Here is a 23159-nt window from a genome sequence, read left to right as displayed (position 1 = left end):
AGTATTAGAGATGAGACTCGAGGTAGCTGCTAAAGCATTCTCCCCGCCCCCCCCCCCCCCCCCCCCCCCTCCTATTTGAAAACTCAAATGTTGATGCTTCTTCCTCTGGTAACTATATATGTATGTAATGGTCAGACTGTTGGATATGTCTGTTGATCTGTGATGTATGTATTGCCTAGTGTCAGATAGAAGCCCTGTCTGTTGGTCTTTATTTCTGTACTTGTATTTTCTCTGTTGGTGAATGTAATTAAAGAAGATTGTTGACCCCCCAAAAGTTGCTTTCCTTTTAGAAAAGCAGATCTAAGAACTTGTACAGCAGGCCCTCCTATGTATGCTGGGGTTCTTGCTGTTACATAATGAATGAATGAATGAATGAAAAAGCATTTATTAAATACCATTGATGTGCTAAAGCATTGGGGGTACAGACAGAAAACTGAGACAAAAACTACTCTCAAAAAGTTGTCATTCTAATTGGAGGAGAAATTCATGCAGGGTGTTCGCAAAGTCTTAAAGCTTTAACTGTACCAAGACTTTTGGGACATCTATGGCAGGTCAAATGCTACTTCCCATAGATTTGTTTGGAGGGCATAGCTGCAAGGAAGATGATATGGCCAGAGTACCTTAGGCTATACTAGTAGATGGGTAGATGGCAAAATCTAGAGGACTTCCTTCTTACCGGAAGGATTGAGCTGGTGACTCTTAGCTAATTCAAGTGTTGTAAGTAACCATAGATACTCTGCAAGAGGCTGAGGTCTAGAACGGCCCCACCATCCATTATTAGAGAAAAATAACAAGGAGAGGGTTCTCCTCTGATTGGGTGAGGGTGAGTTAATGTCCAGACAGAAATGGGGAAGGAAATGGAAAATGGTGGGAAGAAGGAGAGATCCCATTACCTATTCAGCACATAGGATCACAATGGGAAAGGGAAAAGGTTTTTCCTCCTTCCCTGTTCTCACTTGGCTTTCCCCTGAGGGCCTGAGTGTCTAATATGGTCATTGTGAGAAGTAGACAAGGACAAAATAAGGTCTTTGCCTTTCTTGGTTATCTGGTTGAAAAGTTATTCTTTACTGATCAAATTACTTTAAATTCATAAACCTAATTGTTTTTGATGCCTTTACTAAGACCAGTAGTTTTCAAGATTTTCAACATGTTCTAGAAAACAAATTTTTCAGTTATTACATTTACGTACAGTTCATATGAAAGTTCCAAATTGTCTCAGATGGTATCAGTTCATTGATGTTTCCTTGTATACATTATTTATGGCAATATCAAAACAATACACATTTATTAAGTGTTTAGTATGTGCTAGGATGTAATAAGCATTTTTTTAAATTAAAAAATTAAATTTCTTCAGTACAGTGCCTTTCACATCGTCTGCATTTAGTGAATACTTATGGATTGGATTAAAACACATTTTGGTCTTTAATTCTTCTAACTCTCCTTTAACAGATACAGACCTTCTCTGAAGCTATTTTTAAAAATCTTTGTCATTTTATTTACACTCTTTTATTCCCCCTAATTCTTTCATATTTCTTTTTCTAGTAAAATGCTATGATAAGTATGTATTGGGTTTTTTAACAGTTTCATCTGTTTTGCCTTTCTAGTCCTTCTTACACTGCTGAAGCTAGTGTGACTCTATCTTCTTTTTCATTATTAATGGAGTACAGTATTCACTTTCCTTTTTTAAACCCCAGGCAGACTTTCCACTAATGGTTTAACATTTCTCTTTATGATTACTATTCAGCAAGCCTTTTTGTTGCTCTCATGCTACATATAATTTGGGATGGTTCAGTAGCATAGAATGCTTCATATTTCAAATTGTCTTCATTGCTTTATAGCTCCCTGAAGTGTGTAACCATCTTTACTCTCTGACCTTTTCATTAAGAACTCCTTAAAAATCAGTCATGCTTGGTTGCAAAGTTTCCTCCCCACCAGTTGACATGAGGACAGTGGCAGTTTCCAAAGATCTGATGCTGTCCTCGTATCTGATTTCTGTTTGTATTTCACCATCAGCACTATTTATTTTGTAGCTAGTTACAAAAGGTACACTGGGAAATCAACAAGTCCTTGTATATCATTATCTCCATAATACTATGCCAATTTTGGAGACATCTACAGCTCAAGGAGAGGCTGGGCCATTCCAGGCCCAGCTTACACTGTCCTGTCTTGTTAACCATTCAGTGTGTAGGTTCCACTGAAGTTTCCTGTTTTCCAAACAGTTTCAACAAACATTTATTACGCACTTTTTATACGTCTAACATGGGTTTAACTCCAGCTCCGCTCTCCAAGACTTCTCCAGCATCCTCAGGAGTTTGGGGAGTCTTTCTTCTCCACCATTAGCTTGAGCCCCTTTCCAACTGTATTCCCCTAATTTTATGAGGTTCAGTGCCTCACACCATTTTCCATTTAACCATCAGATTAACCTTTAGGACTAGAAGTTTGCTTCAAATATATAGCAACAACAAACATACAAATTTTCCCTTCGGTATTTTGGAAACATGATTCCCCTTCCCCCCAGACCCCCCCAAACATGCACACACATGCACACAGACACAAAACCTTAAGTCTCTGGGGAAGGCATTAGGCTTACAGGTTCGTTTAGTTCCTCCTACATAGAATTTTCTCCATCAAGTTTGAAACCCAGCCTATAATCCCAGATTCCCAAGCCCTGAGCTCCAGGATCAGACACTTCACTCTATGCCATTAGAACAGATTCCAGCCCTGATTCTGGGAGTCACTTAGCCCAAATAATGTAAGTGGAGTTCACCCTCAGACAAGAATACAGGAAAAACCACCTGAGTTTCTGAGTCATGCTGTTTAAAGATGTTAGTTTTTTTCTAGTTAACCAATGGAAAAGGTTGCTTCCAACCAACTGGGCCAATAAAGAACTTGTCCATGCGTGCTCCAATCCTCCAGTCTTCCAGAACCAGGACCTCAGAGTCTTCTGCGTGGATGCCACCATTTTAGATGACCTGGACATGCCAAACATCTTTCTCGACTGACCTTTCATGCTTGCTACCCATGCGACCTTGGGCAAGTCTTTTAACATCCTTGAGCCTAAATGAATATAACATGTATGGACAAAGCAAGAGTTTTCCAGGATGGGCAGGCAGGAATTGTTTAAAATTTGCATTATTGAGAGTGGCTCCCAAGTCAGGAAGACCACGTAGTCATGTGAGTTTTGAACTCTATGTAAAGCATTGTGTTGGGCATTAAGGAATACAAAAAAGAAAGAATGTCAGTGTGCCCGGCTCCCAGAGGATTTAAAATCCAGTGTTTGGAATCAGATAGTCTTTACAATTTGATAGCGGAAGAGTTGAGTAAGGTAACCATCCAATCATGACCGTGGTGAAGAAGTCTACCCTTGAGCCATTCTAAGATGGGTTTGGCGGGCTTCGTTAGAGCCACGTTCGGATTTTTTAAGTGATATTCCCTGTCTGATCAGGACTGGAGCTTATCTCTGAAGGCTAATCCCAGGACTAGTCCCAGGCAGCTAGGGATTTACGGGGTGCACTCGGGGCCTCTGAGAGGTGCTGATCGCAGTTCCCACCGCGTCTACAAGACAAGTCAGCCATGGCATTGGGTTGGAGGAGACCTGTCCCCCCGGATCTCGGAGAAGCCTTGTACCTCGAGCGGGGGGCGCCACCCCGCGCTCCAGCCCGGGAGCCCGCAGCCCTCATGGACAAACGTTCTGATGACCCCTTACCAAAGACCCTAGTTACCCGCCAACGAACATCGCGATTTAGGCCGCGAAGCTTTTTTTATTTTATTTTATTTTATTTTTTTTGTAAGGGGAGAAGGGTTAAGCGAAGCTATATCCCTGCAAGAAATGCGACGATTCGGCCCCAACTCCAGCCCCGCCAGTTCCCAGCTCTGGAAACCGGCCGATCCCTCTCCCCGGGCTCCCGGGCACTGAAGGGCCAGGGGCAGGCACGCCCCACCCCGCCCCGCCCCCAAACCGGAGGCCCCGCCCACTGCGCCCGCCTCCTGCGCGTAACCCGGATACACACCCCCTCCTCCCCTTTCACCTCTCTCTGCCGTTGGCTAACGTGGAAGGGAACGAGCCTGCCGGGCGGTGGGAGCGGGACCCGGCGGCGCCCCCTTCCTGCTCCCCGGGCGGGTGGCTGAGCCCTGGCATGGGCCCCCGAGGCCGGAGAGGCCGCAGCGCCTGCCGACGCCGATAGCTGGCTGGGCCGCGTGCAGCGGGGGAAGGAAGGGGCTGCCCGTTCTGGTGCCTGGGACAGCGGCGGGGTCGGGGAGCAGGAAGGGGGCCCCCGCCGGCTGCGGCTGCCCGGGGCCGGGCGCGATGGCACGCTGCTGATCGTCTCCGCGCTCCGAGCCGCCCGGGCGGGATCGTTTCCGCTCCGGCCGCGTTAGGGAGGCGCCGGGGCCGGGTCCACCATGGCCCCCATGGGCATTCGCCTCTCCCCGCTCGGCGTGGCCGTCTTCTGTCTGCTCGGGCTGGGCGTGCTCTACCATCTCTACTCCGGCTTCTTGGCCGGCCGCTTCGCCCTCTTCGTCTTGGGGGGAGACCGGGGCGGCGGTCCCGACTCTCCGGGCTCTCAGGCCGACGCGGGCACGGTGGACCTCCGCGAACTGCTGGCCGTGTCCGTTCTGGCCGCGGTCCGGGGAGGGGAGGAGGTGAAGAGGGTCCGGGAGAGCAATGCCCTCAACGAGAAGGCCAAAGGGAAAACCCGGGAAGGGGCCGAGGAGAAGATGACCAGCGGGGACGTGCTGTCCAACCGCAAGATGTTCTACCTTCTGAAAACCGCCTTCCCCAACGTGCAGGTGAGTGCCCAGGCTGTGCCCGCAGCTGCCTGCCGTGCAGGCCTTTTTTTTTTTCTTCCCTTAAACAGGCCCAGAGTACCAGCTTGCTTGCTTGTGTTTAACTGGAGTTAAAAAGCAGGATAACCTTAGAACACACAATCTTCCATAAAATCTCTGAAGCGAGAGAGGTATTCATTTCCAAACCCCAGGCGTGGGTGTACTGTACGGGCATTATCCTGCCCTGTCATCTCCAGCCTGAGGTTAGTGTCCTTTGCTGAATAGTTTTAGATTCTTCTGAGACCTATTGATTGATCATTGGAACCATTGAGTCACGTTAACCCGTCACCACACTTCTCTATCGCCTTTTTAACTATGGTAGAAAATATTAGAAAGTTTCTGGAGTGAAGTAAATGACCTTGGGAGTGTATCTCATCATGATCCCATTTATAAAATCTCATTATTCTGTCCTCTATACCTCCCCTCACACTCATCGCACTTGATAATGTACCGTAGTTACTCTCCCTCCCCATATGTATTCATAGAATGAGAATCAGAGAGAAGCTGGGCTATTTAGCCAGAATACAGGACGCTTCCCCTTTCCCCCAGATTAATTGGTAGAGGGGTTGAGCACCCAGAAAGGTGGCTGGATCAACAGTTCAATTGTGTCATTAACTATATTTATGGAATACTTTAGAATTACAAAGTCTTTTACTTGGAGGATATCCTTGGAGGACTCTAATAATGTAGTTCCCCTTTTATTATCCTCATTTTACGTATGAGGACAGTGAGCCTCATAGAGGTTAAGCGATTTGGTTCAGAGTGCCGCTAGAAGCAATCCAAGATATTCTTACTCCGGGTCTAGTGCTGTTTTCAATAGTTTGCTTCGCTCTCGGGGGCGTAGGATTAAACATTTTAGTAAATGTTGCTACATTGTATAAGTATTTTATTAATGTTTACATTCCCACAGCAAGAACTCAAGGTGATTACTATAACACTTTCTTTTGGAAGTTTATGACCTAGGATTTATCCCTGGCATCTTTTACAGTATTTTGAGATTCACTAGAGAACTTTCTATACCACAGCCCAGTGAGGTTAAAATTGTACAGATATTTTGCCCATTTTACAGATGAGTTTGGGCCTCTGAGAGGTGAAAGGAATTTTCCTGTGGTCACACAGTTCTAAGTGCCTGAGGCAGAATTTACACCCAGATCTGCTAACTCTAGCTAGGTTGAACACCAGTTGAAAATTATTTCCAGAGGAATTTAATAACTGAATGGAAAATGGATTGTAAATGAACCCACAGATTGTTAAAATGTGTCTGATATTTATGACATCCTGGAAAGAATACTGAATTTTGAGAAAGAAGATGTGGATTAAAATTTAGTATCTTTGTGATTTTTTTTTTTTGACAAAATCACTTAACTTCCCTGAACTCATTTTCCTAATTTGTAAAAGGAGTTAGCTAGAATTATCTCTGAAGTAACTTCTACACCTAGGCCCTGTGACTTAGAATCAAAGGACCAGAGTTCTAAGGCTTATTATTCTTAGATATTTACCATGAGCGAAGAATTTAAACTTTCTGATTTCAGTCTTCCTGTCTGTAAAATGGGACTAATTTTATAATAGGAATTATACCTGTGCTACCTACTTTGCGGGGACTATCGTGAACTATTTTGTAGCTCATGTTCCTTCTTCCCTCTGCAAAAAATTTTATGTCAACAATGTGGATTGCCAATGTAGATGACAAATTACTCATAGGATAATTAATAGTACTATATTTAATAATAACTCTATGAAATAGGAAAAGGTGAATATCACCATAATTTTGTAAGTGAAGAAACAAGAGGTTATATGATTTTATTAAATGTCTCAAAGCTGTTAGGGGCAAAGCAAGGACTTGTATAGAAGTTCTGGAGCTTTCAGACTCACCAGTCTATTGCCCTTTTTAAAAAACAAAAACAAAAAACATTGGCTTTTTTTCTTCCTATGACTTTCCACTGCAGCACCTACCTCACAGAATTATGGTGATGCAAGTGAGGAGGCAACTAGGTAGTGCAGTAGATAGAACATTAGACCTGGAGTCAGGATCACCTGAGTTCAAATTTGACCTCAGATACAATCTAGCTGTGTAACCCTGGGCATTTAAACTCTGTTTGCCTCAGTCTCCTCAACTGTAAAATGGGAATAAAAAACAGCTTCTTTGCAATGCTGTCTAGGAGATCAAATGAGAAGATAATTGTAAAGTGCAGTGTCTAGCTCAAGTAGGCACTATAGAAATGCTAATGATTTTTGTTACTGTTCTTGCAGGGGATGTTTGAAAAGCACTTTGCAGACTTGAAAATAAATTGTGTGACTGGCAGCTGTTCTGGTTATCTGTGATTTGAACCAAGAATTGCCAAGGAACATTACAAATGTCTCTCTTAAAGAAACTTCCATTAGCAGTTTTGTGGTTAGCAAAATCACTCATCTTGTGTTTAAATATTTTGCATGAGTCCAAAGTGTTGGCTGTATGTTTTTTCCTTTGTTTTTTATCTACCTGCATCAAAACACCCATATTAAACTGCTGCCCTGGAAGTTTATGTTTGTGATGCATTTGGAATTCTCATAAAATTTATAGAGGTCAAAATAATGTGCCATTCTGCTCCAGCATTTCTTTATTCATTTTATTATATCTTTAAGTATAGCTGGGCAGCATGGTAGTTAGACCTCTAGACCTGGAGTCAGGAAGACCTGAATTAAAATCTGGCCTTGGACACTTAATTACTCTGTGACCTTGAGCAATAATAATTAAGGATAGTAGCAGTTAAGCAAATCACATAAATCTTCATCTACCTCAGTTTCTTCAGTTCTAAAATGGGGATAATATATAATAGCTAACTCTGGGATTGGTGCGAAGATCAAATGAGAATGTTTGTAAAGTGCTTAGCATAGTACCTGGAACATAGTAGGCCCTCAATTCTCCCTCTCCCCCTTTAAGGATGCTAATGAAAACAGGTACAGTTTTGAAATTGAGAAAAAATATAAAATTTTGGAAACTTAAAAATGACTGAATTTCAAGAAGGACAACCACAGGGACATTTAAGGTGATGGGAAAGACTGTTACTAAAATCTTTCAAAAAAGAATAAGGTTTTTTTTCTTATATTATTTTCATATCCATTTTGTTCTTTGGGTGACTTCCACAGGCTGCTACATTTGTTTTCTCGCTTACTAGGGAATGCTAAAGCATTATTAGTTGCCAAGGATAATGATCTGCATTTATTCAAGCACAAACACTGAGCTTTTAAAATTGCAGAAATTGGACTCTCTCGGTTTGAGCACAAAATAACTTTTTTGTTCTCTTATGAATATGTGAATGTGCAACTAAAATGTTTACATTGGATGGGGGTTGGAACACTAAAGAAGGTAATGTTCATTTACACAGTCGTAATAGAGTTTGTGTCTTATTGAGATATCTCCCTCCTTTTCTGCTTTTTTAGAATAGAGGCCAAATGTTTCAGCCCTCAAAGAAGAAATGGAAATCCTCCTTCTTTTTCTCACCCACCTCCCCAACAGAATTTCAGCCTTAGCAGTAATAGGGTTTGTGGCACCCCACTTAGAACTTTGTGGAATGGGACCCTCCCCTAACTCTTTTGTCCTGGAGGAAATCAGAATTGGGAGGCTTCAAATTCTTTTCCTTGATCCCTTCCTTCCCTTCTCTGATGTAGGGAGTAGTCACTGCACCATTCCCTGCTCCCTCCCCAAAGACACCTTCCCCTAAGCCCCCCAAATGCCTGATTAGAGCCTGAAGTTTGGTCTAAGCCATCTGACATTCATTCCTCCCACTCCAGAAAATTTCCTTCCATTTATCAGTCCTATTTTAGCTCCCAGTACCTGGAGACAGGTACCCTTGACAACCAGAGTTAGGCTGTGGTCAGGAGACCTAGTTTCAAATGGTACTTCAGATATTTACTAACGTGATCATCTCAGCCTCACTTGGTAAAATGGGGAGAATAATACGCTCTCCCTATGTTGTTGTGAGCATCAAATGAGATGCCCTATTTAAAAAAGCACTTTGCAAACCTCAAAGGACCATGCAAATACTTATTGTTTTAGTCATTTCTTATCAAAGAATAATTTATTTACAAGCATTCATTAAGCGCTTATGCTCCTATACACTGTCTTAGACACTGGGGAACACAAAGACAAAAAAATTAGTCCCTGACTTGAAGGAGCTTATATTCTGTTTTGGGGAGACAAGATATACAAAGATAAATAAATGGTAAATTGTGGACTGAATGATAATATTGTTAGGTGGTACTGTTAGAGCCAAGGATGTAGACTGATGTCTTGACAGTCTGGAGGGAAGTTTCTGTTGGAGTGCTGCAGGATTCTGCCCATGAATTTGCCCTATTCAGTTATTTGTTTGTTTGTTTTTTAATCTGTGACATTAGAGACATTGAAGGCATTGTTTAGAGGGATCACAACTTTTGATAAATGACATGATTCCGAATGATCTCAGCAGCCAGAAATGGAATAAATATCAAATTTTGCTCTTAGATTGGAAAAAAAATGGATGAGCACCAAATGAACAGAACTTGTTTTTGATATGGGATATGGGGATTTAAGTGTACTTCAAGCTTGCTATTCATAACAGTGTATGTAAGAGCTGATGGAAATAATAACAGTAACAATAATTTGAATGCGAAATTAAGCTGCATTAATAGAAGTTTAATATTTCATATAAGAAGAAATAATACTTCAAACAAAGTACTCTCTGTACTGGTCAGACAGTAGGATTATAGGATTTCCATGTAAGACAAGACTAAAGGTCCTCTAATCCCACCTCTCATTTTATAGGTGAGAAAGCTGAAGTCTAGAGAGGTTATTTCTTAGGGTGCCAGAGGCGGCTATCACTGAAAATATTCACCCCCAACCAGACACAGCTTTGTTTACAGTGGTGTACATACTGAATTTACTGGGGAAAGAAAGTTCCTAGAGGTTGGTAGACAGTAACCACCACCATTTTGATTGGATGATAAACATGGATGGAAAGAAGCTCAAATGAAGAAAGGTACTGAGTGGTGTAGGTCTCCATAATGGTGGTTGTACCCCAGGGGTAGGGAAACTGCAGCCTAGAGGCCACATGTGGTCCTCTAGGTCTTCAAATGTGACCCTTAGACTGAAGCCAAACTTCACAGAACAAATACACTTAACAAAAGGATTTGCTTTGAAACATTTCAATTCCTGTCAAAAGACCTCACCCAAGGACCCAGAAGGCCTTGAGGCCACAGGTTCCTCCACTCCTGTTACCCTGTTTGGACTTCAGCTCCTCACCCTCGTGTATGGTAATGCCTTTCTGGTGCCTAGGTTCAGGAATCCCACTGAGCCACCAAGGATGGAGTGACCTCAGAGAAAATCAGCTAACTGGGTCCACAACAGATTTATGTTATGTGATTTCAGCTGGACCCTCACTCAGCCATACAACTCATTTATACTCCTCTATTTGATTCATTATCCTGCTCAGATGTCTTCCCCCACTATTTCTTCCTTTGTCTTTACTTAGTCTGAATTCCAACCTCATCATTTCAACTGAAACTGTGCTCTCCAAAGAGATTTCAAATGATCTCTTAATTGTCAAATTCCAATTATTGTCCTTCTTGACCTCCCTGAAGCCTTTGATACTGTAGACTACCCTCTTCTCCTTGCTCTTTCTAGATATTCAGGGCACTGCTCTCTTCTGGATTTTTTCCTACCTGGCAGATGACAGTTTGCCAGTCTCCTTTGATAGACCCACTATGGGTGGGCATTCCCCAGGCTCTGTCCTGGCTCTTCTTCTCTTCTTCCTCTATATTATTTCATGTGATGATCTCATCTGCTCCAATAGATTTAATTACCATCTTTATGCTGATGATTCTGAAATCTGCTTAAATAGCCCTAACCTCCCTGTTGACCTCCAGTTCCACCTTGCCAACTGTTTAGTGTATATCTTGAACGAGATGTCTCATACTTCTTAAACTCTCAATGTCCAAAGTGAAAACGATTATCTCTACCATCACCTTCAACTTTCCCTTCTCCCTGATGTACTTATTACTATTGATGTTACTCCAGTCCTCCCAGATGTCCAGGCTTGTAACCTAGGTGTCAGCTTGTAACCTTGACAGCCTGTTTTCTCTTTCATCCCTCCTCCATCATATCTAATCTGTTACCCCTGTTGCCAAGGTCTGTCATTTTATAACTTCATCAGCATCCCTTGAATGTGTTTCCTTCCCTGCTCTAGCACTGCTACCATGCAAGATGCAGGCCCCTCATCACTTCACACCTGGACTGTTTCAGTAACTTTCTACTTGGTCTCTCTGCCTTAAATCTCTCCCCACCCCAATCCATCCTCCTCTTTGAGGGCTGTGAAATTAATCTTATTGTGTCAGCCCCTTTCTTCTCCAATTTAATAAATTCCTAGGGCTCCCTATCATTCTAGGATCAAAAAGGTCCTATTTGCGTTTAAAAGCCCTTCACAGTTAGGAAGACTGAGAATTTCTCTGTTAAAAGGTTGGGTACCAACCTTAATCCATTACCCTAAACAAAGCCTTTTTGACCTTGACCCATCAGCCTTTGCAAGGGACTTTTCTAGTGGTTGTGGAATGGGCTTTTAGTACAAAGAAATATTACTTCTTAGTATTTTAAAAAAAAAAACAACTTAGAAAGAGGTTTTTAATATGCTTCCATATCCCATAAATATGGATGTCTCCCAAGACTCTGCCAGTGGTCCTTTTCTTTTACTGCATTCTTTCCTTTTTTCAGTCTCTTCTCTTCCTAATTTCCTTGGTACAGATTACTTCTCCCCCTCTGATTTCTATCCTGAGTTCTCATCCTACATTGTCAACTGCCTGCCTGATGCTGCTTCAGAATATCAAAATAACAGGGCCATCATCTTCCCACAAAAATCCACCTACCTGCCTAACTTTCTAATTTTTCCTCTTGAGCCATTATTCTCCTTGCTTGGCACCTGGGGATTATCCTTAACTCCATTCTCCCATATGCAGTCAGTGGCTGAGTCTTTTTGATTCTACTCGCAAGTATTTCTCACATTATCTCCCTTCTTCCCACTTACAGTACCACCACTGTGCCTTAGGCCCTCTTTTCCTCTTGACTAGATTATTCTAATAATCTCCTAATTAGTGTCCTTGTTTCCACTTTCCCCTCTGTAATTCATACTTCCTGTCTCTACTACACTTGTATCCCTAAAGCAAAGATCTGATGATGTCACTCCTCTGATTAAAAAAAACCAACCCTTTAGTGACTTCCATTGCTTAAAATAGTGTCCCTTAGTCTAACATTCAAGGTCTTCTACAATCTAACTGCAAACCATCTTCCAGCTTTGTTGAATATGCGGATGCTCAGTGCACTCTTTATTAGTGTTAAACCTAGACTAGTTGGTTCTTTATTCTGAGCTGCTGTTTCTTATCTGTCGTTGCTGTCTCTCACATCTGGTGTGATGATCTCCCCATATCTCTGCCTGTTGAAATCCTTGCCTTCTTTCAAGGCTCAGCTCAGGTGCTCTGCCCTTGATAATTTTCCTCCTACTTCTTATGTGTGGAAGCAAGTGGATAGTGCCAGACCTGGAGTCAGGAAGAGTCATCTTCCTGAATTGAAATCCAGACTCAGACACTTATAAGCTTTGTGACCCAAGGCAAGTCACTTAACCCTGTTTGCCTTAGTTTTCTCATCTGTAAAATGAACTGGGAGAAGGAAATGACAAACCACTCCAGTGTCTTTTGCCAAGAAAACCCCAAATGGGGTCATAAAAAGTTGGACATGACTGAAAAACAACAAACCTCTTATGTTTCTCCTACAGTTAGTGATCTTTTCCTTTTTGAATTTCTCATGTTCTAGTTTCACCTCTTCTATATTGAATGTCATAATGGATGGGGTACACCATGCAGCAGCATGGTATGGTTGTTGTCCTTTGTTCTCCAAGAGGACCAAAATGACATCACTATGATAAAGTGAAGTTTCAGTGTGTACGACTGTGCCTGATGAGACCAGTACGAGCTTGGAATGCTCTACCACGGGGCACAGATAGTCCATGTGAACATTTGGGGCAGTTACTCCAAATTTGTACATTCTATATTTCCTTTGTGCTGTCTCAATTCTGTTTTGCTCATAGAGCACAGCGCCCTTTCTGATGTGGGCACACCATGCTGAGTGGTCCTGTGCCAGTGTCTCCCATGTCACACAATCCCAAAGTTCTTGAGAAAGACCTTGACAGTGTCCTTGTATCACTTCTTTTGACCACCATGTGATCTCCTGCCTCATGCGAGTTCTCCATAAAATAGTCTTTTTGGCAAGCATACATTTTGCATTCGAACAACCTGGCCAGCCTATTGGAGTTGTGCTCTCTGAAGCATAGTTTGAATACTTGGCAGTTCATTTCGAGCAAGGACCTCAGTGTCTGATATCTTATCCTGTCAGGTGATCCTCAAAATCTTCTTAAGACAGTTCAAATGGAAGTGATTCAGTTTCCTGGCATGGTGCTGGTAGACTGTCCATGTTTCGTAGGCATACAACAGTGAAGTCAGCACAGTGGCTCTGTAGACTTTCAATTTGGTAGTCAGGCTAATATCTCTTCTCTTCCAGACTTTTCTTTGGAGCCTCTCAGACACTGAGCTAGCTCTGGCAATGTGTGTCAACCTCATTGTCAGTTTGTATATCCCTGGCAAGTACACTACCAAGGTTAATGAACTTATCCAGAACATTCAAAACTTACACTAGCAGTGTTACTTTGAGCAAGTCACTTGACTTTTTTATAGCTGTATAACACATTTTGGGCATACTTTTACCCCAAATAGTTATGATTAAAAAATGTTTTGGTGTTTGAAGGGCAAACCACTCATATTCAGAATATCTGATGATATTTGAGAACAACTCCTTCCTGAATGTTGTGGATCTGGTTTTACCATTTGTTGATATGAACAAGCACAATGTTCTGTTCAAGTCAGTGCTCATTGATGGAAGGAAACTGTTCATATCTTGATGCAGGTGGATAAAAAGAAAAGTATTTACTTTGTGCAAAGCATTGTTCCAGGCATTACAGCCTAAAAGAGTAGTTCAGGAACAATCCCCTTAAGTGAGTTGTTATTCATAATAATTTTTTAAGGCCAGTCATCTTTAGTGTCACATCAATTATTTATTGGATATGGGCACTTAGCTTAAGCTGGACTTTTGTTTAATGGAAAGAGCAATGGCCTAGTTTGTAACCCTGGGTAAGCCACTTTATACTCATTTGACAAAGAAAGGAGCTGAGAACTAGCTAGATGCTCTACTAGTTTGAGAGGTCCATGGAACATTAGGTTGGAAATGCTCAAAAAGCAATCTCTCCTGCAGGTTTGGAGTGTAGGAAGAAAGATTATGGCTGGGTATATAGATCTGGGAGTAATCAGCATAGCAGTGATAATTGAACCCTTGGGAGTTGATGATGTCACTGAGAGAGAAGAGAAGAGGGCCCAGAACAGAGCCCTATGGCACCCCTGCAGTTAGAGGAGAGACAGACAAGTAGCCAGATAGGTCAGAGGAGAACCACAAAAGTGGAATTGTGAATTTCCAGAGTAATGAGTATGCAGGAGATGATGGTCAACAGTATAAAATGCTACAGTGAGGTCAAGAAGGCTGGGGTTTGAGAAAAGATCCTTAAATTGGGCCATGTCAAAGTCATTGGTAACTGTGGAGAGGCTATTTTCATTTGTGTGATGAGGTGAGAAGCCAGATTGTAAGAAGCTGAGATGTCAGTAAGAGGAAAGGAAATTGAGGCTTTTTCTAATAGTTTGGTTAGAAAAGAGAGGACAGACGATGATATCAGAAGGGTCAGGTGACTTTTTGTTTTGTTTTGAAGCATAGGGGAGATCTGGGCATGTCTGTAGGCAGCAAGGAAGCAGCAAGTAGATAGGATCATTGGACTTGATCGAAAGGTTGTGACAAACAAAGCCAATGCAACCAAGATCAGAAGGAAAGCAGAAAGCTGGGAAACAATTTTTTACTGCCAGTGTTTCTGATAAAGGCCTTATTTCTAAAATATGAATCAAATTTATAAGAATATAAGTCATTTCCTAATTGGTAAATTTCCAAAGGATATAAACAGGCAGTTTTCAGTTGAAGAAATTAAAGCTATTTATAGTCATATTAAAAAATGCTCTAAATCACTATTGTTTAGAGAAAGGCAAATTAAAACAACTGTAAGGTCCAACCTCACACTTATCAAATTGGTTAACATGACATAAAAGGAAAATGGTAAATGTTGGAGAGAAGATGTGGGAAAAACTGGAAGACTAGTGCATTGTTAGTGGAGTTGTGAACTGATTCAGCCATTCTGGAGAGCAGTTTGGAACTATGCCTAAAGGGCTATAAAACTCTGTATAACCCTTTAATCCAGCAATATCACTACTAGTCTGTACTCTCAGTGCAGACCAATACCAGGTCTGTATGCCAAAAAGATCTTAAAAAAGGGAAAAGGACTCACATGTACACAAATATTTATAGCAGCTCTTTTTGTAATTGTAAAAAATTAGAAGTTGAAGGGATGCCCATCAATTGGGGAGTAACTGAACAAGTTGTGATATATAAACGTAATAGAGTATTATGGAATACTATTGTGCTATAAGAAATTATGAGTAGGAGAATTTCAGAAAAACCTTACATGAACTGATATTGAGTGAAGTGAGCAGAACCTGGAGAACATTGTATACCGTAACAGTAACATTGTACAGTGTGGTCAACTGATAGCCATACAGTGATCTGAGAGGTTTCCAAAAGACTCTTGATGGAAAATGCTATCTACATCCAGAGAAAGAACTACAGCGTCTGAATGCATATTGAAGCATATGATTTTCTCCTTTTTTTCTTTCTTGTGATTGGCCCCCTTTGTTCTGATTCTTCTTTCACAGCATGACCAATATTTAATGTTTAATATGTTTAAAAAAAAGGAAGAAGTGTTGTAACAGTTATGGGGTCATGGTGCTGTAGGAGATGGAAGGGGACGAGATTAAGGTTACAAGGAAAGGGACTTAGTGAGAAGGGGCATCCCTTCAACTGGAGTAAAAGAGAGGATAGAGCAATCTTGTCCAGAGCTTTTGAGATTTAGAATAGGAGAAAAGAGGGAGCTCAAGGTGTGAACAATCTTATTTTTTTCAGTACATATAAGAGGACAGGGGAGAGGTTTGTGTGAGATTTAAGGAGAGAAAAAAAGGTCTGGAATAGCTCTCAATGGGAATTCAATAGAGAATCAGTTCCCGAGGAGTAAAAGAATTGCCATGCTGCTTCAGTGAAGACCCTAGTGAGATTAGATAATAGAGATTGCAGTGGAACCACTTACCACGTTGAGTAATTTTGTCCAACTCTATTTATCAGCAGGTGAATAAGAGTGGAGAAGGTGGTTGATGGGAGTAATCCAGGACTAGGGTTTGGTAAAGGATGACCCACAGAGATAGTAAAAGGAGACAAGACTTTGAGAGGAGGAAACACTGTAATGTTGAACTGGGTAACCATAGTCAACACCGGGAAGGGTGGAAAGTGAAATTATAGTAGGGCATGACAGCCGGGGAGAGTACTGAGGGACAGGTCTTGGTGAGGTTAAATAACAGATTAAACATATTCAAGCGAAGAGAAAGGTATAATTTAAAGGTGTGTGTGTGTGTGTGTGTGTGTGTGTGTGTGTGTGTGTGTGTGTATATATATATATATATATATATATATATATACACACACACATATATATAATTATTATTAATATTTGTATACTGTTTATTATGAGCTAGGCACTGTGCTAAGAACTTGATAATTGTTATTTTCATTTGATTCTTACAACAACCCTGTGAGGTAGATGCTATTATTATTTTCCCCATTTTACAGTTGAAGAAACTGAGGCAGACAGTGGTTAAGTGAGTTGGCCATGGTCACACAGTTAATAAGAGTCTGAGACCAGATTTGATCTCAGGTTTTCCTGATTCCGGGTATTTTGCTACCTAGAATGATAGGTTATGATCAGATGAAGAGATTTCAGAATATCATTAAAGAAATATTGAGATTTACGTATGTGGATGTGAAGGTAAGGATAGGGAAAAATTATAGTAGTATCTTGAGATGGTCCTCTTTGAGAACAGTAAATGAACAACAGTATCTTGAGGAAGAAAGTTTATCCTTTTTTTTTAAATAAAAGAATACAGATTTAAAAAACAATCCTAACTTATGGAAAGGTTAAACCCCAGACTAGCCATATAGCTTGGTTAGATGCTGTGTAGATATCTGGTGCTCCATCTTATTGTATTCCTTTTCTTTCTGGAGGCACTGATTCATGAATGTGGGAAGAAGGGGATGCATAGTAGTGGTAAGGTGGGCATTCTCCAGCAGGACCTGGTTAGTGGATAGGTAACACAAGAAGCACATAGCATTTTTGGCTGTGCTATTTGTGTTCTAGAGCATGAAACAGGAAGAAAAGCTTATGGAACAAAGTCTGGGAAGCAGGCTGGGTTTATTGTCCTTTTTCAGAAGAGGCAGCCAGAATCATACAAGGCAATTCTCCTAAGGCATTGGGTTTGAACTTGGGATCTGTATTTTTTGTCATTTGGCTGGCCTCCTAAGAGGCAGATTCTGTTCAAAAAGGCTTCTCCTTTTGCTGCTGACCTTGCATCCAAACTGATTCTAATTGTCCAGCTATGGAATATCCTCAGTATACATTTTATAACTCATCTGGTTTCTCCATATTCTTTATAATTTCATCATAGTCAAGTTTGCTCCTTTAATACTTTGGTTTTTACTTGCTATGTAGTCATTACTCCTGGCTATAAGAACATATAGTTTCCTAAGGTCACACAATAGCTTCCTGACACAGTTTGTCACTGTTTTCAGTGACACTTGAGTAGCATCTTTTTTTTTTTCGAGGCAGTCAAGGTTAAGTGACTTGCCCAGGGTCACACCACTAGTAAGTGTCAAATGTCTGAGACTGGTTTTGAGCTCAGGTCCTCCTGACTCCAGGGCCAGTGTTCTATCCGCTGTACCACCCTTAAGTAGTTATCTTTATAGCTTCAAGGATGGTATTTGGTGGCAGTAGTTTATAGAGAAAGCAGTTGTCAGAGCAGCCTGTGGGAGACAGTACCATTTTCAACACAGTATCTACCATGACTTTGGTGAACATCTGCTCAATCCTCTGTTGGGAGAACGAGAAACTAATGTAAAGACAAGGATGTGTATGACACATGAGCAGTTAACATTACCCAAATGGGATTTTGCCCTCTCCCCTGGCAAAATCTGTTGACACAATTTCCGTACCAGGAGAGAAGTCAGGAGATAAAAACAAATGGATTAAGTCCAGAAAGGAAAAGTGTCATCATAAGCTAGCCCTTTAGGGTCATCAATGCCAACCCAACCAATTCAGTATTAGTAGAGAATCCTATTGTAGAAGACAGAGAAGTGTCATGCTTGAAAATTTATAGTAATTAATGGTATTGCAAGCTAGGGACCTTTTCAGTGAGCACTACTGCATAATTTGAAAATAATGGCACTGAGTCTAATCACTTTTTCTTTGCTTAGTTGAAGAATCTTTTGTGGCCTGAACTTGTTCTTTGATTTGTAACTATGGTTGTTTGCAGAGGCGGCTGCTGGCCTTGGTTTCCTCTATGGGCCATGGGCCTCTGGGGGCCTTTGTTTGATTAGAGCTTATCTCATTCCTGAGATTCATTTTATGGGTTGACCTGCTTGAAGCTTTCTTTTGTTTCCAGCTGTGCTGCCTTGTTGAAAGTTTTGTTTCTGAGCATTCATAAAGTGTTTTTGTCCTTTCTAGTCCCTTTTATCCCATTTTGACTCAGCATTCAAAAGCTGAGGTAGTCTATAGCCTGCAGTGTTGATAGCACAGACTCATCTTTCATGGTTGGGGTGGTTCAGCTGGGATGGGCATCGTTTTGATTCTCACTTTGATTTAGAACCTTCTTTGCTGAGGATTCTGTTTTTCTTCCTGTATTGGGGGGGGTCCCTGCCCCTTGCCCAAGATAAGGCAGATGGAAATATTCCTGAAACCATACTGGCTGTCCATACCTCTAGCCATACCAAAGTTTATGAACTAAAAGAAATTTATGCACCTAGTCACGAGTTTCTGTACCGTTCAGTGGTCATGTATTGAGTAATTTGTGCTTGCTACTATGTTACATGGTAGGGATACAGTTACAAAAATGGAATAGTTTTTGGCTTCAAAGAGCTTATAGAAATTGAAGGAAGGAAGGGGCATAAAAAAAGCAAGTAAATGCAAAATACGTGCAAAAGGAAATGCAAAGTAATTCTGATAGGCGAAGACACTTAACAGCTACAAGTCTTTTGTAGGAGATGGCACTTGAAGGAAGCTTCAAAGTGCAGACTCCTCCAAAATACACTAGAGTATTTCATATCAGATGGGTCAGCTAGGTGGTGATAAGGGCAAGCAAAGTAGGATCTTCTGCTGTTTTTGTTTTAGTATAATCTAGTGCCTCTGATTGAATCTTGCCTGGAGCCTTTATTGGGAGCCAAGTAAGAAACAAAAGTTTCTTTAACTAGGAACAGTGTATGTATTTGTATTGTTAATGTGATTGAAGATCTTCCCCACCTATTAGTGGGCCTGTCCATTATAGGGAGTTTGATTAGGGAAGATTGATAAGAAGACCCACACCTTTTGTTTATGAGGCACTGGTTCTCCAGGGTCAGGGTGCCCTCTGGCTCTAAAAAAGGTGTAAATACTCTGAGGGTGAGGTTTTACTTTGGGGCTTAGATTTTGGAAGAAGCTTTGTGTTCCAGAGGAAACTCTGGGAAGCAGCTAAGAAGCTCCCTGGCTTTGAAAATCCAAATGTTGGTGCTTCCCTCTCTGGCAACTATGGTCAGACAGTTGGACCTGTCTGTTGATTTGTGATACATGTATTGCTTATGTCAGACAGTTTGAAAGCTCTGTCTGTTGATTTCCTGAACTAAGTGAATGATATATGTGCTTGATTAAAGGAGATTGTTAACCCCTCAAAAGTTGCCCTTCCTTTTGGAAAAGCAGATCAAAGAACCTGTGATAGCAGGCCCCCCTGGGTATGTAGGGGTGTTTACTGCTACAGTGGCACATGACTAGAGGGCTGGACTTTGAGTCAGTAAGATGTGAGTTCAAATCTGGTCTCAGATACTTATTAGCTTTGTGACCCTGGTCAAGCCATTTATTCTCTGTTTCCCTCAGTTTTCCTAAGTGGGGATAATAATAGCATCTGTGTTCCAGGGTTGTGAGCATCAAATGAAGTAACTGTGAAGTCCTTAGCACAGTGCCTGTCACATGCACGCACTATATAAATGTTAGGTATTATTATTGTTACGCTCTGTGTTACAAGTATATCTCACACACAGGCATACCGTGGAGATATTGCAGGCTTGGTTTCAGAGCATTACAATGAAGCATTTATTGTAGTAAAGCAACTCACACAGATATTTTGGTTTCCTAGTACATACAAAAGTTAAGTTTGTACAATACTATAGTCTATTGTGTGCCATAGTATTATGTCTAAAAAAAGCAACAGACATAACTTAATTAAAAAATACTTTATTGCTAAAGAATGCTAGCCATCATTAGAACCTTCACTGAGCGTTAATCTGTTTTGCTGGTTGGAGGGCCTTGCCTTGATGTTGATGGATGCTGACTGATCAGGGTAGGGGCTTAGCTTTTGGCCTGTCTCGGCTTTTGACATGCCTTTCTCACTGAGTTTAATCATTTCTAACTTTTGATTTAAAGTGAAAGACTTGCAATACATCCTTTCTCTTGAATACTTAAAGGCCATCATAAGGTTACTAATCGACCTCATTCCAAAATTTCTGTGTTTCAGGGAATAATAGGAAGGCCCGACAGACACTGGAACAGTTGGTCAGTGTAGCATTCAGAACTTCTACACACACCATGTATCGATTAAATTTGCTGTCTTATATGGGGACCAAAACAGTTACAGTAGTAGCATCAAAGACCACTGATCACCATGGCAGATAGAATAATAATGAAAAAGTTTGAAATATTCTGAGAATTACCAAATTGTGGCACAGAGAAATGATATGAGCATACACTATTAGAAAAATGGTACCAATAGCCTTACTCAAGGCAGGGTTGCCACAAACCTCCAATTTATAAAAAACACAGTATTTGCAAAGTGCAGTAAAATGAGATATGCCCATATATTGCATATATATAATATATATATCATATGTATTATATTGTTATTGTATCATCTCTAGCCCTATAGATGAATATAAAACTAAGACCTATTTATCTTCCTATCCTGATCATTCTCTGAACCTAAATTTGTCCATTCTTTACACTCTAGCTTTTTTTCTTTTTTTATTATAAGTTATGTTTGTGAAGGAAAAAAAAAACTTGAAATAGAATCATATTTTATTTATATATATTTGCAAAGTACTTTAATTTCATTCATTTGAAGCTTTTGCAGTAGGTATTTTGCAAATGATAAAACGGATACTCAGAGACTAGTTTTTGGAGGCAATTGGGCAAGTGACTTGTCCAAGGTCACACAGCTAGTGCCTGAGGTTGGACTAGTGTTGTTAATGTACTTGCCCATGATCACAGAGATAGAAGGTATCAGAGGGAAGAATTTGAACCAGGTCTTTCTGATTGCAGGTACAGCATCTACTGCTATGTTATCTCTCTAACATATAGGAAACATCTTATTTTCAAGTTTTATGATGTGCCTTGTTTTTACATTACAGACTTTTATAGATTACTTCTACTTTGTGAAAAGTCTTTTATGTGGAGTAAAACAGTTACAGAAAATTAATAGTAACAGGGCTTGTATCTAAAGGTCTATAATATTTAAAAAGAAACTGTTCTCTCTTCTATCCTCCACCCCTTTGGGGGAAAAATAGAAACATGAAACAAATGTTTTTTCTAACAAATATTCATAATTAAGCCCATTGGCCATACATGGAAATATATATCATTCCACATTCTAAATCTATTATCTCTTTGTCATAGTTAGCACATCATTGGTCCTCTGGGAACGTGAATGGTCATTATAATGATTGTAGTTCTTACAGCTTTCAAAGTTACTGGGTTTTTTTTTTTTTACAATATTGTTATTGTTTAAATTCTTCTGGTTTTGTTCTTTTCATTCCTCATCAGTTTGTAAAATGTCTCCACAATTATTTGTTTTTACAATATTGATGTTATGACATAAGTTGTTTTTCTGGTTCTGCTTGCTTTATATTGTATCAGTTCATATAAATCTTTCTTTTGTCTTAGATATCTATTTCTTCATTTCTTACAATCCTATTCCATAACGTGTGTATTAACACATATGCATACACATAAACCTATGTATGTATATGTATATGTTTATCTCTGTATGAGTGTATGTATATATTGTGTGCATATATATACTTATATGTGATCAAATATATATATATGTGTGTGTTTATGCATACATACACACATATATGTGTATATCTATATCTGTATATACATATATACCATGATTTATTCAGCCATTCCATCTTAAGAGTTTTTTCTTCTATGGGCATTAGTATGTATATTAGAATCCATATATTAGTCACTATGGAAAATAATAAGTTATTCCTTACTTAGGCAGCTTGGTGGCACAGTAGATAGAGTGCTGGGCTTGGAGTCAGGGACACCTGAGTTCAGATATGGTCTCAGACTCTTTAGCTGTGTGACCCTGGGCAAGTCACTTCACCTTAGTTTGCCTTAGCCTCTTCATCTCATAAAGACAATGGAAATGGTAAGCCACTGCAGTATCTTTTCAAGAAAATCCTAAATGGGATCACAAAGAGTTGGACACGATTGAAATGACTAAATAAAAAAATTTCATATTTAAATGTACTGCTGATCAATATTATTGGACAATAAAATCCACTACTCTCTTGAAAAGCCACCTTCTGTCTCTCTACTTTAAAATGCTGCAGTTCGTGTGAATGACCCTATCTCTGGCATCTGTCCAAGCCACAGTTGAGGTTTAGCAAGGATTTGGCATGCTGGTCTGAGGGCCCTCTGACTACCTCAGAGTTTCTGCTTAGGACAGCTGTAACTGGTTACGTAAGGAAAACAGACAGGGAAAAATAGAGTGGTATATCTTTTGGAGAACTATCTGTGATGTTGTCCATTGAAGAGAGTTTCTGCAGAAAGAAGGATCGAGGCAAGGTTTGTGGGGATAGCTGGATAACAGAAACTTATCAGTTGCTACCCAGATCTGTTCTTCTTGTATGTATATTTCTACATGTTGGTATTTAGGAATAGTACCAGGGAGGTTGTGGTATTTACATCCTATATCTGTGGTCTGTTTCTGTCTTCATGTCATCTGCCCAGGAGATGGGGCCCCTATCCTTTTGGGGAGAGAGTTGAATAAAGGTCAAGCAT

The 23159-nt window shown here is 40.5% G+C and overlaps 1 protein-coding gene across 1 annotated transcript in view; it reads left to right on the top strand.

Moving 5' to 3' along the window:
* The first annotated feature begins 4028 nt into the window (after nt 1-4028).
* Nucleotides 4029-23159, top strand: part of BPNT2 (3'(2'), 5'-bisphosphate nucleotidase 2) — a 51026-nt gene continuing 31895 nt past the window's right edge. Inside the window, exon 1 of the mRNA XM_072604633.1 lies at nt 4029-4788. Coding sequence (XP_072460734.1) covers nt 4402-4788 — 387 coding nt within the window. The 5' untranslated portion in view covers nt 4029-4401. The remainder of the gene's footprint in view (nt 4789-23159) is intronic.

The sequence above is a fragment of the Notamacropus eugenii genome, chromosome 4 (genome assembly GCF_028372415.1).
Source record: "Notamacropus eugenii isolate mMacEug1 chromosome 4, mMacEug1.pri_v2, whole genome shotgun sequence".
NCBI lineage: Eukaryota > Metazoa > Chordata > Mammalia > Diprotodontia > Macropodidae > Notamacropus > Notamacropus eugenii.
This window is presented reverse-complemented; position numbering and strand designations above follow the sequence as displayed.